Source organism: Lissotriton helveticus, chromosome 7 (genome assembly GCF_964261635.1).
Source record: "Lissotriton helveticus chromosome 7, aLisHel1.1, whole genome shotgun sequence".
Taxonomy (NCBI): domain Eukaryota; kingdom Metazoa; phylum Chordata; class Amphibia; order Caudata; family Salamandridae; genus Lissotriton; species Lissotriton helveticus.
The window spans coordinates 1418363549-1418379128 of record NC_136068.1 but is presented as its reverse complement, the minus strand read 5'-3'; the positions used below and the strand labels follow the sequence as shown (position 1 = coordinate 1418379128).

The window sequence follows — 15580 nt, the reverse complement described above, 5'->3', positions numbered from 1 at the left end:
TCTTGGCTGGGAGCAGTCAGGAGCCTCACACCTGATGCAAATGAAGCATAGGGAACAAAGGCTCACACCTTGTTAGCACTTCACACATACGTAAGAGAGGCAGCTTTTCACTTTGTTCAGTCCTTGTTTAGGAGATATTCATACACTGTAAGAATGTTAGATGTGTTGGTCTTTCCCAGTATTTACACAAAGCAAATTGCATTTATCTAGACCTTACTATTTTGTCTTGTATAGCCCTACTCATCCTAATGCAGGGTTTCAGAGCAGTTTACATCAACACGTGCATATTACATGTACAATAAATTATATAAGTTTCTAAATGAATGTATAGGATGTGTTACATGAAGCTGGGAGATTGCAAGGTGTAGAAGTCACATATCATCATTCATAGCTCACTGTGCTATTATTCCTCACTATGTGCTAAAACATACACATGAAAGGCCTGCTAAACGGATGTATGACGTTACTACGCATGCTTTTACCACGCATGCCTTTACAACGCAGGTTTTAGAACGCAAGTCGTTACAACGACTTGCGTTGGGGGGCGCTGGATAGTGAATAGTTTAATTTACTATTCCAACTCCAGTCCCCGTGGATAGTAGGGAAGGTGTTGGATAGTAAATTAAACTATTCCCTATCCTAGAGCGCCCCCCAGCGCAATGCGTTGTAATAACTTGCGTTGTAAAAGTTGCGTCGTAATGGTAGTGCGTGGTAAAAGTTGCATTGTAAAGGATGTTCCCCCTGCTAAACATATATGTGAGGGCTTTAGATCTGATGTCACTTCTTGTGATGCCACTTCCTGTAAAGTCGTGGCTTGTGATGCCACTTTCAATGATGTCAATTCCTGTGATGCAATGTGTGATGTCCTGAGCCGGGATGTCGTGCGTCGTGATGTCGCGCACCTTGATGTCTCGCGCCCCGTGATGTAACTTCATACTGCCTAACTAGGTTAGTCCCCCCACATCTTTTTTAAGGACTTGTGCCCTGCATCTATGCATAAGAAGGGGTGCTCTTACCTCCAAGGCTGCTGGGGTGCTGGAAGAAGCCGTCTCGGAGCTCTGTACCTCCGGGGGAGATCCCGCTGAAGACCCCTGGGAATCATCGCTTCTTGGCTGCTCAGGTGACAGACCGTCACTGCTGTCTTCGTCAAAGGCAAAAGCGTCTTCTGACTTCGAGAAGTTCACGTGGTTCCCTTTGCAAAAAAAGAAATGGACAGCGCTTTGGTAAAAAGGGGAGTCGTTCTCTCATTTTTCACATTAGGACCCTCTTCACTCCCAAACTAAAAAGACGGAAAGGGCAATACGGTGTTAAAATAATGATGATGTGTTTTCCAATTTGATCAGAACAGAAGTGCACAACATTCACCACAAACAAAATATGCCTAGTCAGCGATGTCAATTCATTGTATATTTAATGGTAACTTTCCAATGTTTTTGCTCTTTCCTGTAAATTTATGTTAGGGAAGCAGACACTGCATGTATACCAACCTCAATTCGATCATGCAAATGGAGGGGAATCTGGCCCAGTGTCCAGTGAGGAGAGGTGTTGGTGCAGTAGATCCATTGCATGTTTTATATTGTATGCTGTATGTACAGACACATTAGGGAAAGGGCAATTGAAGGTGAATAATACACCAATATGAATTCCTGGGCTACTTTTGCTGGTTCTAAAGAAAGCCTGGGAACCTTAGGACTGTTAAGTAGAGGCTGAAACATGTTGACAGTACAAAGGGTGTAGGGCCGTTCTACCTACCAGATACTCAACCTTTGTTTTTATTTATACTGTGGACATCCTCTATAAAAAGGGATACCTGGGTGTCCTTAGGTATTTTTAAAGTGCAATTTATCCGAGCTAAAAATCAATATCTCAAAGTGCACCCTGGAATATGGTTGAGCCTGTCCTGATTTTTGGATGGATGAGACTCCATGATGAAGCATGTCATTAACAGAGTGGGTAAGGACCCTTTACAAAACCTAAATAGTTTTTTTGTGGGTTGCATTTAATTTTCTCTTCCTTGATTCCTGTAAATAATCTTGTTCGACATAGGTTGTAGAATACCTTGTTGTGATAAACTGTCTTCATCAGCATTAAAATACCGGAACACAGTCTGGTTTTGTATTTGTTTTCAATCCCCTGCTCCATTGCCAGCAGAAAAGATTTTGCAGATCTAATTTTGAACCACACTGCAGAAGAACATTATTTTCAGCATAGACTAGTTGTGTGAGCCTTATAGGCTGATACTTCAATACATCTATCTGATATCCATTTAAAATCAAAAGAAAAATTAAAGATGCCAGGTGGATTATCACCCTTGGGCCCAGCATGCATTGTATAAAGCCATATAAATAAATTAAATTAATACGCAGATCATAGAATGCTATCGTACGTGGGTTGCAATTTTACCTTTATTTTGCATAGTTTCCTAGTGTTACAAACTGTTGGGGCTAGATTACATACATTCTGCACTGCTTTAAAAAGGGAGCAAACGCTGTCTTGCTTATTATCCAATAGGGAAAAGAGCAAAGAGATGTTTACTCCCCCATTATACATAATGCACCAGGATAAAGAATGGTGACAACAGATTACAACCAATTTCAGAATGTAACTGGGATCTTCTGGTAGTGTCTGTATGCTTTATAATATATAATTGAATCAATTAACGTGTCAATAGAGAGACTATGTATTCCTTCCCGTACCTCACTTTAATTGTCTGTGTCCTGATGATGACATTCATACGCTGGATGGCCGAAATGTGCATTGATTTATGAAGATACTTTAAAGAAAGCCTGTGCACCACTAGTTAGGTTGAGGCTGTAACACTACTTATTCAATAATTACCCTTGTTCATCTTTTCAATTACATAATTATATTGTTAGTATTGGCACAGTAAAGGGACCACCGTGTAGGATTAATTATATTTGGTCATCTTTTTGAATTTTCATATTAAAAAAAACGTGAATACAAATGTTTTCATCATTTTTATCCTTCTGGCTTAATTTTTAATTGTATTCCTCGTCCCAAACTCTATTTCACCCCTTTCCTTCTTCATGACAATTTAATATTCTAGATGTCCAGTACCTTTGTCATTTACCTACCCATGGTATTCTGCATGTAGCATCATTTTGTGAGGACAAAACTCAAGTCTCTTCTGGGACATACGTTTAACCTACTTTTTGCAATTGAATCCACTACACAAAACATTAAACACAAGGCAGCCAGGGCCAGGCTGGGAACCACAACCGGCCATGGCAAAGTGATCGTCAGCCCCCCTCCACACTCGGGGGGCTTGGGGGGTTTGGAACGGCCCTGTAACAAAACACCCCCCCCCCGGAGCCCAAAACCGGCCCCCACCCGTGCGGCGCACCGGGGGATTGCCCTGTGCCGCTATGGCCAGTCCGGCTCTGAAGGCAACCTTATGCCTATCTGCTATCAGCTGCTCTTTCTTTATATAATCAGCATGTTAGAGACATGTTTTGCTGTATTGCAGAACTTGCAATAGCTCCTGGCCCCTGGAATCTGCTGATTATCTAAGTGCTTTGAAAACAAACCTATTAGCCGAGTCAACTCATCAGGCTGACACCGCATTGGAGGAACGGCTACTGACATTCTAATCTTGACAGTCCCGCTTTGGCCATTCTCTGTCCAAATCACTACTTAGGATAATCGTAATGTGACCATTTCTATATGGTACACCACAAACTGAATTGTCCCTTGGTACTTAAAGTATTCATGTAAATAGGAGAGATTTAGATTAAATGTATGTCATTGACGTCCTAAGGATGGTGAGGGAAGCAGAGAGAGCTTGTGGTCTGCATGTTACACACAAATTGCAGCATTTTGCTATCCCACTAGTTAGGCCAGACATGTAAAACCGAGTTGGATGGATACAATACAACTAAATAATGAATTACATAAATGTTTATGGAATAAGGAAGGTAACAAACTAATTATCAATCACCAGTGTCCTTGATTATTTAAAAAATATAATTGTTTTAAGAGGTCATCTGAATTTTCTACAAAAAGTGGCCTACTGGCCTAGAAGATCAGCCTGGGTTAAAATTGACAGGTAGGTACAATATCACTAATGGTTCTATCTCTGGGCTCTCCCTTGGTGTGGGGTAGGTTCGCAACACTGATGCTGTGTTCTTAGCTGGCTCGGATTCAGCTTAGATAGGAGCTGACAGATGCACAACACCCATTGGGCTCAAAGGGCTTCAGCCCCGCCCGTCGTGTGGGTCAGCCCGGGCTGAGACAGCTTCCCGGCACACACACAGCCGCACCTGAGTACTTCACTGGTCCTTAAAAGACCATTTGCTTGTAAATGAGACTTTGTTGTTTTTTCACCCCTTCTTAGAGCCCCTGCATATCCACTTTGCCTATGGCTGGAAGAATTAGCCCCCCCCCAAAATATGAGCTCCCCCGCTCCCCGAAATTTTTGCTCTAGTTCGCACCTCTGGGAGCTGAGATCGGCTTTGGGTTGGGGGTGTGTACAAGGCCAGGCCGTGTCAGAGGCAAGTTGTATCAGCATCACAGAAGAAACCACTTAAAGCATGGCAATTTTTCGAAAATTACATTTAAAAATGAAAATCTAAAAAGAGAGGTCAGTGGCATGAGACTCTTCAAAGAGATCTGGAGGCCACACATTGAAATTGTCATGAGCCAAGTTCGTCTTACATGTGTCCGAAGTCCAAGTCACGTAATAAATAGTCTTGGTGTGCATAATAAAACACATTATTAAACAAGTAGAGATCATTTAATTTGTAATGTGCACACTATATCTTCACACTATATATTAATAAAAATATTATTTTTAATATTATTGCTGTTGTTAGTATTAAAATACACATCATTTCAGTTAATCATTATAGAGCTCCTTTTAATATTAGCATTACTTACTTTTGACAATATTGCCCAGCAACAGGCCTGTGCCTAATTCTGCTAGGTATAAAAAATTAAAAATAGTTTTTTTGTTTTATATGAAAATAATATTTTATTAATATATAATTATACACAACATTAACATGAAGAAAGCCATCAACATATTTAACCAATTAATAAACAACATGTAGCATGACCACTTGTCTCCAGAAGAGAGTCGAACCCAACACAGGACACTAAACAATATACACACACTGTGGGAAAAGGAGGCAAAAAGAATGCACTGCAACAAATTACAATATCTTTCTTGTGAAAAAACATTTCTCTAGATATTTTATTCATCATACTCACACCAACATTTTTCCTACGTTGTTTTTAACAAACATGAAAAGTGTGAAAACTCTGGTCATTCTTTACTTATGAGTAGATTAACAGAGAGCCCTGATCTACCTGCTTCCAGTTAGATGTGCTTCATCTTCTTCTTCTAAATAAGATTATCTGGAAGAAATGACAACTCCCTGGAGCCAACAGCCTCATCTTCCAGGGGCCTGTGCCTGTCTGGATTTCTACTAACTACTCAGTTGACCTGCCTATCTCTGTCTAGAAACACAACTTAAATTTGCAGTGACACGTACATGATGTCAAAGTGTATTCTTTGGGCCCGAGATTGGATTGATAGAATCAGGATCTGTGGACATTAAAACCTACAAATTGAACTTAGCACCATGGAAAAGCTGTCAATACTGAGGATGATTTGCAGTACTATGTTTAGGGGAAAGGTCAAGACTTCGGTATTCTCAGGATATCGTCGGGGAGGCAGTGGCAATGGAAAGGCTATTTCCAGCAGCAAAGTTGTAATTTGGTGGGTACTCACAACTATATCATATAGATTTTAGTCCCTATTGAATTTTATTCCAAGTAATTTTTGGGTAAAAGCGTAAGTCTAAGGGGCTGACTGTGACTTTGGCAGTTTGGAAGCCTACCGCCACGCCAGTGCCCTGCTCCCCCACCGCCAAAGTCAACCGCCAGCCACACGCCAGATTAGAACTTTTCTCCTGATCTGGCTGCTTTGACATTCCTCACTGGAGCTTTTGAAAAAGGCATCGCAATGGGAATGCCAAAGCAAGTTTCTGCACAGCATGGAAACTGAAATCCATGCCGTGAAGGAACTGGGTGTGCATGCACACGGGGGGCACACCATGTGCCCCAGGCATGCATCCGAGTGTACACGGGCAACAGGGGGCCCTGTTGGGCCTGCTTTGTTTCCCCACTAACAGCCTTTTTATGGCGGGCTCACCCCCCATGAAAAGCCTGGTGGTGGGGAAACTCAGAATATGATTAGTGTGGTGCCGCAGCTGCACCACCAAGCATATTGCTGCCCCAGACCGCCGCACCACTGCCAGGGAACATGGTTGCTTTGTGACTTCCTGCCAAAATTTTAGTACGAAGGTCGGACCACCCGTGCGGCGATGGTGGTACTGCCACTGCCGCGCCACCATGGATTTGGCAGTCGATGGACTGCAAAACTCATATTCAGCCCCTACGTAATTTTATTTATTTAACATTGTTTCCTCTGAGACAATATTTTAAGTCCCTGCCTAAATTATTTTCTGTGAGAGGGTGTTGCAATACCAGTGAGTAAATGTAAATCCAGTATTTGTAAAGCGCACAGCTATCCACATCCCGGCGCTGGGGGCCGTCAGGAATATTAAGCGAGCTATTGGCCAGAGTCACATGGTGCTGGGCAGACCCCTGCCGCCGGTGTCGGGGATCGAAGCGTGATCCCCAGCGTCCGGCATCAGTCGCCCTGGCCGCTGCGCCACACCTCTCCAAGTAGCACTTGACTTACTTCAATGTTGGGTTTGGGAGCATTTACTACTATTTTGACACTTTAAAGTAGTAGTATATTTATAAGAGCAGCTTTTGAATAGCAATAACTTACTCTTTTGTGGTTGGATGTTTGTAGCAACCTATCCCTCCCTTACTTCCTTCCCATTTTGTAGTACATATTCCCCATTTTGCAGCTGATCCCCCTTGTCCCTCTAGATGTTTTACTAAAATGTAGGTTAATGAGTTCGGAGCTCTCTGCTAGTACATAAGTGGTAATACTGTAGTACTACTTTATGTACTACAAAATGAAGTTTGTGAATAGGCATAAAATATACTTAATTGTTAATTAATTGTTACAAAATTAAAACTAATTTAAATAAAATCTGCACATAACTTTTCACAAATGCTAATGCATATTTAATACAAAATAAAATGTTAATTTGGGTTTTCTTTGTTAATTGTGCTTTTAGAAATATTATAAATATATTGTGATTAATTAAGCATTTAATACACAATTAATTTAATGTGTTGAGTATTAATAATTCATGGTTTACAAAAATATTGTACATTCTTTTACATTTATATTTTATATTAAAATACGTTTTTATTTTTTCATAGTACAATAAACTATTTTTTCCGTATACATTGCCAAAGGGAAATCTCCAACACAGTGGCAGAGATCACCACTTATGTGTGAAAAGTTATAAGTGGTAACTTTACACCCATCAGTCCTGCTGTAGGTGGCCCCCAAAAAGGGATGTGTCATGTAAGAATATACTTAGGTGTAAATCTGCACTTGGATGGGTGAATAGCAAAGAAATGTAGATTTACATCTATTTGCAGTAGTAAATTTACACATGAGTAAATCTACATATGTAAATGTACCTTTCTGAATTAGACCATATGTGTATTACCTGAAAACGCTGATATCCTGAAATCTAAGCTGATACCCTACCAACTATTATTTTGCTTAAAAAGTACGCATACTATGCTAAAGACAAAGGGGCACATTATCAAGCCCATTATAGCCGCTTTAGAGACCGTTTTCGGACAAAAAGCGGCAATAATATTATTGCAGTATTATGAAGGACACGCTAACAGGCTTTAGCGCGTTTATCCTTGTGCTAGCACCAGTTTGACTAACGCCTTGCATCGCATCACTAATGAGATGCAAAGTTGGGGTTCCTCACATAACTTAATGGGAATACATCTCTAACGCAGCTTCGCGATATTTACAACGATGCCCCGGACCCGGGTACCGACCAATAAAATCGCGATAAGCCCCCATTAAGGATGGAATCTAATGTCTGCAAAATTCCTGACTTAGTTATATTATCCCTATGGGAGGTGGATTGTCAGGCTAAGTGCACCATGTCCTATTATCAAGGATTTACCTATCGCTAAGTTTTTATCGCTGGATTTCATGTGATATTCCCGCATTTGCCCGCTATCGCTGGACTTATTATCGCCTTGGAGATAAGCGTTGATAATAACGTGCTATTTTGGCGATAAAATCCAGTGATGGCTGACGATAAGAAAAACCACGCTAACCGCGCTTAGCGATAATCATTGCTGTTTGTCGATAATATGCCCCATTGTGTGCTAACGGATGTATCGATTCCCAAATAAGCTGATACCCTGCCAGGTAATCTTCCATGCTGGCTGATATGCCACACATGCTTATCCACTTCAAACCATGTTCATTCTCTCAGCAGAGAATACAGCCTGACAGTTCATCTGCTATGAACCAAAAGGCTGCCACACTTTCAAGTAAAGTGATAACTTGCCAATGAAGCTCACGCCTGTCCAATTAGCTGAACTCTGCAACCCGTAACAGACATTGTTATTCCACCAAGAACATGTAAATTGCCATATATAGCTGATATCATCTCAGGTAGATAACAACCAATACTTTTAGGAGGAGTAGTACTATCGCTCTAAAATGTTGGCCTTTCTTTACAAGTAAATAATATTTTCGCACCTCAGTGTTTGTTTATTTGAAGTACCTCTATTGATTTATAATCAATCCTGAAAATAAACAATGCCTGTGAATTATAAATTTCGTCCCTGTCCTTTTCGTTGTCCGAGGTGTGATCAGTTACAGTGTCTATAAAGGTTTATGTCACATTTCAGAAAGAAAAAAAAAAGAAATCAGTATGAAGGCGATACGAAATAGTTTGGCCAAACTTTGAATGATTGTCAGTGCATGTAATGCATTGTGTTTAAAAGTGAGCAGTAGTGGGAAATGCATTGCCTACAGTTCCATTACAGTGGACAGATGTGATATAACAAAAGTTAGAAATGTGCTGTGTATAGCAACCGCTTGGAGACTTTGAAATCAAAAAATGTATGAAAATCGGTTTTCTAAATAAAACTCTCCAATATTGAGGTCACAAATGTATGCATCCAGTAGGATGCTGTTGGGGGTAGAGCAATGCCAGCCTCTCTGGCAGCTTCAATTATGTGGCTTCGGGACGCATTAAAAGGATGTTGAAAAATAACAGACTAGTCGATCAACAAGGTAGATCCAATACCCTTTCGAGATTACTAAACTGGTTAGCAATCCTGAACTTTAGTTTGCAGATGACTTACCTATCATGTCTAGCGAGCACAAGCATAACCAATGATGAAGATAACACGTTCAAAGTCACAGGTGATGCAATCCTTCATATAAGATTTAGGTATAGTTTAGTTGCCAGCCAGGTGACCATGCCTGTTTTTCCCCTCGGCACATCACCTGTTCCACATTAGTGAAGTAATACTGCTATTGACCTACACATAATTTAATGTCCCTTGGCACCAAGTTTTGGACAACATTAGCAATTCATTTTTTCTCATTATTTATTGTCAATTGTCAGGAGAATCCTACCGCAGCCCCTAGATACAGCCTGTCATTACTCATATTTCTGTACTCATTCTTGTGAGCAGGATATGATGCAAGAGAGTTTAGAAAGTATTCAAAAGAGGACTGGTACTATTCTTGTCAATAAGTGGGAAATAAAACACAAGCAATGGCTTTAAACAATTCAGAAAACTGCAAGAAAATAAAACAAGTCGGGGCATAACCAACATATACAAGAAAAAAACAAAAATAATTGAGACTAAAAAAGGACAATAACTAAGACTTTTAGTGTAAAATAACTCTTCCTCCAATGAGTTTGTATGACTGTCATGTATTCTTGCACGGAAAACTTTGAGGACTACTGTACTTACTATTTAGAAGTCAGATAAGGCTCTTAACATCCCAACTTTAGTGGGAGTACCCCCAAAAGTAAAGAAAGAAAATCCCAAATGAATATTGCCAGGGTGTAGCTACCTAAAGAATAGGTTCAAGCTAGGAAGCAATATCACCCTAGCAGCTGGGTTTGTTTTAGCTTGCTGTTTTCCACGCTGTCAGGAATTGTTCAATACCCAGTGAATGTTCCCATCCCCATAGCAATGCTCAACTCTATGGAATCACACAAGTGGCATTGTTGATAGAGAACTTGCACCACATCTCCCCCCCAATCCAAAATGGTGACATTTCTGGCGACTCCTAGCTGGCAAATATGCATTTTGGAGATATACAGTGCTGTGTGCAGAAAAAGTAAGGGTATTTAAAAAAAACTGATTGTGGGTAGATATGAATGGACACCTTCTTGATGCAGAAGCAAAGTCAGACAATTCACCAGTTTAGCTATTGGATTGCTAGAGTATCACACAGAACAGACAAACAGTTGTAGCAGGTTGTGTGTACCTTCACATGTCCTCCTTTTTAAAATGGAACCCAAGCATAATATGAGAACCTTCTATATACTTTCCCGCTGGTTTTTTCCCACTCTTTCTTACGGGTTGGGAGTGTAGAATTCACAATGTGGACTAGATGTATAAGTCAGGGCAATTAGCATAGAGGCCCTGTGACGGGCTAAGTATGATTCTTTACAGGGCCTACCATAGACAGAAGTGGGATTGTGCAATAAATTTTACCTAGCACTTTTATGATATTAGAAGATCGATCGATAAACTCCTGCAGCTTCTTGTATACAAAAGCATTTGCAGGATGCAGCCTGGGATGTAACAGCTGAATCCCACCCTAGCCTGACTATTACAAATTTGCCTCCACGGTGGTCACAGTTATAAAAATCTCAAATGTCATAAAGACAACATTGTTTTTTAGGTCTCACCTAGGCAGCGTGCTGCCTAATATTGACCTTTAGCCATCGGTCTGCTACGTTTCCCCACACTCGTGCTTGTGCTGGCATCCACCTTGCGGGAACGAGCAGGGGTGCGTGTGGTAATTGACAACATATGTGTCTCACGCCGCTGCTGCTCGCTCCCGCAAGGAGCATGGAAGCACAAGCATGAGTGCTTGTCCATCACGATTGTTTTCATGAACTTTCACGCGCGTGCTTGTTTCCCGCCGGCTTGGGCGTTTGGAAATAGCGGCACGCGCAGGGTCCATCTGTTTATACTTGTTGTTGCTTGTTATGTCTGAGTTTACCGTAACATGGCCATAAGTTTCAAAGTGATGCGCCATCGAGGATCCACAGCCATCACGCTGGAACCTCTATGACCGAGTGCGAGCATTTCTAGGGTTGATGCTGCGGGTACAATAGGATGAATTGCCCATTGAACAATTCACTTTCCCTTCTACCAAGACTGCAGTAAAAGCACACCTAAAAGCTTATTTTTTCTCGTTCACTTTTTTGGCACCATGTACTATTATTGAAGGTCAGTTTTAAGCGTGCAAATCATAGTTGAGTATTTAGAAGACCCCACCTCCCCCTCCTTTCCCTCTCTCCCCACCATGACCGAGTTCCAGCATTTCTAGGGTTGCAGCTGCGGGTACAATAGGATGAATTGCCCATTGATCAATTCACTTCCCCTTCACCCAAGACTACAGTAAAAACACACTAAAAAGAGTATTTTTTCTCATTCACTTTTTTGGCACCTTGTACTGTTATTGCAGGTCAGTTTTAAGTGTGCAAATCGAAGTTGAGTGTGTACAAGACCCACCCCCCTCCATTCCCTCTCTCCCCACCCAGCACCCATATCTGCAGGGACATGAACACTGTGGGACAGTGTGATAATGACCGTCAGCGGGACTGGCAAGATATGCAGAAGGTTGAAGTGGGCGCTCAAACGCCTGTTTACGAAACCTGAAGGAGTCGCATTTATTCTGTGTTACAAAGGTAGCCATCACTGTAATCCCTGCTACCGCCCCTTCTTAAAATGGTGGAGGGGCCGTGATTTCTACGCTCCGGACTTTCTGGCCGAACTAACTAAGGGGCTTTGTATTAGCCCCAGGATCGCTGTTCATTTCTACTTTCGAACAAACACCCAACCTGCTCACGGAGGGCGAGATGTCGTATTGACTGAGTGCTGCACATCAGACCTGCTGTTTCACAGACAGCAAGGAGACCACCCTTTTGGTGCTTGGCATTGGGGGCACCTAAGAGCGTTGCACCAGTGCTGTCACCCAATCATATATCCAAGTTTTCATTTTGCTTATGTGTGACATTTCAGCACCTTAAGTGCACTTAAAAGTGACGATTTTTTAGTGCTTTGCGTGTGATACTTTGAGTGACTCTATCACACGAAATAACAAGCACTGACATAGCCAATACATCTTGCCTTTGCGACCTTATAACTTAGTTAATGTTGTTGCACCGAGGATATTGTGCTGCATAACTAAATACTTATAAGGTCCTAAAGGCGAGACCTGTTGGCTATGCCAATGCTTGTGTTTAAATGATTGTGGCTCATTCATTAAAGCAAATGGATTGGAAGTCAAGTGATCCCTTCAGGGCTCTCTAATTTGTTGTCCAAGATGTCTAGAATTCAGACTTCAGCAAGCTCATTCTATTAAGTGTGTCACAGTCATAAAACATAACATACATTTGAAAGTGGATTTGTTAGAAAATCCATATTTTCATTTTTATGTATTGTTTTGCATCTACAAATTAAAAAAGCAAGAAAAATACAAAGAATGTTGTGCAAAATGATATTATAAAGCACAGGCTAGAAATGAGGGATACCAGTTGTAGGGTCTGGGCCCTAGGCCTGCATGTAGAGACAAGGATGACATGGACACATAAGTAGGGTACTCACAGCTGGCCCAGGCCATGTGCGCCCGGCCCATTTAATTGGCAGGCGCCATGTCACTAGTGACACCTGTGCTGGATGGGTGTGGGGTGAGTGGGAGGCCAGCCCTTGGGGAGTGGCTGAATACAGTGACGTGTCCTGCAGAACTCTACAACAGTGAGTGTGTGCTTTTGTGGGCTAGCACAAAGTGGAAAGAGTATGCACTGTTTCCACAGCATGAAAGGTTTGCACTTGAACAGGGCAGAGGCAAATCAACCAATGGTTGACAACTGTGTACACAATTAGAAAAAATAAAAAGTGCACTTGAGACCAGAAGAATATTTTTGCACATTGTGAAATCTCTTTATAATGCACCAAACCCAACTTGATGGGCAGTCAGGCTTTGGCCAATCACAATCAGTCCGTGGTTTCCCTGTGAAGGTGCCTGCTAGCTCTATTTATGGTGGTGCGTTATAGGAAAGGGCACGATGCCCATCTTTGAGCTTGGTCTGCCACCAGACTCATTCCAGAGAGGCCATTCAAAAACCACAGGTGGGTAATGAGCTTTGATAACCATCGGCGTACATTGGATGAAAAACTATGCCTGCAGGTAACAGACTGCACGGTTATTCCTTTCAATGCAAACCTGGCGCAGTGTTGGATTTGCAGGCATCATACAAGGTAGGTCGCTGTTCTGGTACTCCTTTGGTTATGACGTTGCCATTTTTAGACCCTCTCCCTTACAGTTGCAACAGTTGCTTGAATACATGAAATTAAAAGCCCGCAAAGCTGACACTATTAATGAAATCCACCCGGAACAATCCCTTCGCTGCTTCAGAAAAGAGCTCCAAATCTCCTCTAATTGGGCAGTGCACTCTACGGGTCACAGGAGACATTGGACGTTGCAAACTCAGACCCTTGGGCTGACCCAGCACCTCACATCCTACTGAAACTTCTCCTGTCCAGCATTGTATGCCCCACAGCCCTCGGTCATGCACACCTCCGTTACTCCCCCACAAGCAGCCATCACCCTCTCCGTTGACCCACATGCCTTCCTGCCCTCATTCAACACCCGGCATCTCCATCTACTGTACAGTGCTCGACTGCTTTGCAGTGGCGGCCGGCACAGGTAAATGCGGTGTGGTGGTGAGGCATGTGGGTCGGGGTGGGAGAAGGGGAAGTCAACAGACGACGGAATAGGTATAATTAAATAAATAAATAATATCTATTCTGTAGTCTGTCGGCTTCCCCCTTTGCTGTGCCCTGCCCCACCTTACCGCGTTTACCTGAGCCAGCTGCCACTTCTGGTTTTCCTCTAAGTCTGCGTCAGACAAACCCCTACACATAGACACAAACTGAATGCAGCCTCCTGTCAATGAGCCGTAACCTCAGAATTACAACACAGCTCATGAAGCCTGCATGAGAACACTACTGCTGGTTGCTCGGGATGTTTCAAGCACTTTAGCATAGTGCATGTGAATCAGACAGCTAAGGCGTATGTGATCTACAAGCACAGAAGATGCAGGCATGTGAAGCCAGGGTATGAGAACCCAGAGCCAGTGCTGCAACCCTCCCTCAAGAAGAAGGCAACAAGTATACCAATCGTTGTCTGCAATACTACTGCAGCAAAGGCCCACCCTTTGGGTATATCATTGCTACACCTCTGCACAGGAATTAGAACATTCCTACACAACAAGATCAGGTTGGCCATTTGCTGCCTAAAAAACATTTACACTCACCAAACAACTAATGGAACGTTTGCACAAACAGACCATCTAAAGTTTGGATTCACAATGGGTATTGTTTAAATGTCACTTTGCACAAGCCAGCTTGTAAAAGTTGCAGTGCAGAATTGCTCCAAAGTAGCGAAACTAATGTAATCGGGGAATTATTAGCGATGCATATTTTCAAACAACCATGCTTCTTATTGTTTGGCAAGGAAATACATGGATGTGTGGTGCAGCGTTATTCATGACTGCATTCATTCAATTATTCATTCATGAGCTCAGGTCTTAATGTCGAGGATGTCACAGTCCAAAAGCAAATGAGACTGGCCTGGTCCTAGTTTGTACTACATCGAAAACCCACAATGCATAACGTTTTGAAATAAAAGGAACTTTTAAGTCTAAACTCCCCGCATAGGAAGCAGAGCGAAAAAAAAACGAACACGCTGCTGCGTTTAAAGTTTAAACAGCTTCAGACGCTATCTCACGAGCGGTCTCGTGTTTCCTTGTTCATGCCAGCGACTTGCACACATTGCGCAGGCCATGCGGAATGCCATGTGTGCCTGTTATCTACCCTGCTGGCTTTAGTGTACCGGTGCCTGCCTCTTGCTTTATTTTAGGACGCCATGTCACCGCTGTAATCTCAAACACAACGGATCTTGCCTTGTGCTTTTTATAAAAGGCACTGTGTCCTGTCCCGTCAGAGGCAGTGCTCCGAGTGATGACAGGAACTTGGCAGCAAACCTTCTACTATCGAGCTTAGGCCGAGGCTAGTTGCAGCGCCCCAGCCCGCTCGAACCGTCTCCGGCGTAGAGAACGAAGCCTGGGTGCCCCATCCCACCTCCCGCCAGTATCCAACCGTCTCCTCCGGGATATAAACACATTTAAGGCTGAGGTTGTGCGGAGTCACTCCACTGGTATTATAAACAAAGTAACTACATGGCAAGGTAATGTCGGAGAACAGATTACCGGAAAAGAAATGTTAAAACGGACTTTTATCAAAGCAACTTGGCTAAAATTGGGAGTGCTTAGAAACAGGCTAACTCCATAACTTGCTGCTGTGCAGCTGTGAAAGTCCTGGTCTG

General features: G+C 42.4%; 1 protein-coding gene across 4 annotated transcripts in view; it reads right to left on the bottom strand.

Moving 5' to 3' along the window:
* MYOCD (myocardin) overlaps positions 1-15580 on the bottom strand; it is a 206624-nt gene that overhangs the window by 87070 nt on the left and 103974 nt on the right. For all 4 annotated transcript variants that reach the window (XM_078654725.1, XM_078654727.1, XM_078654724.1 and 1 more), the window contains one exon: positions 1017-1192. In XM_078654725.1, coding sequence (XP_078510851.1) covers positions 1017-1192 — 176 coding nt within the window. The remainder of the gene's footprint in view (positions 1-1016; positions 1193-15580) is intronic.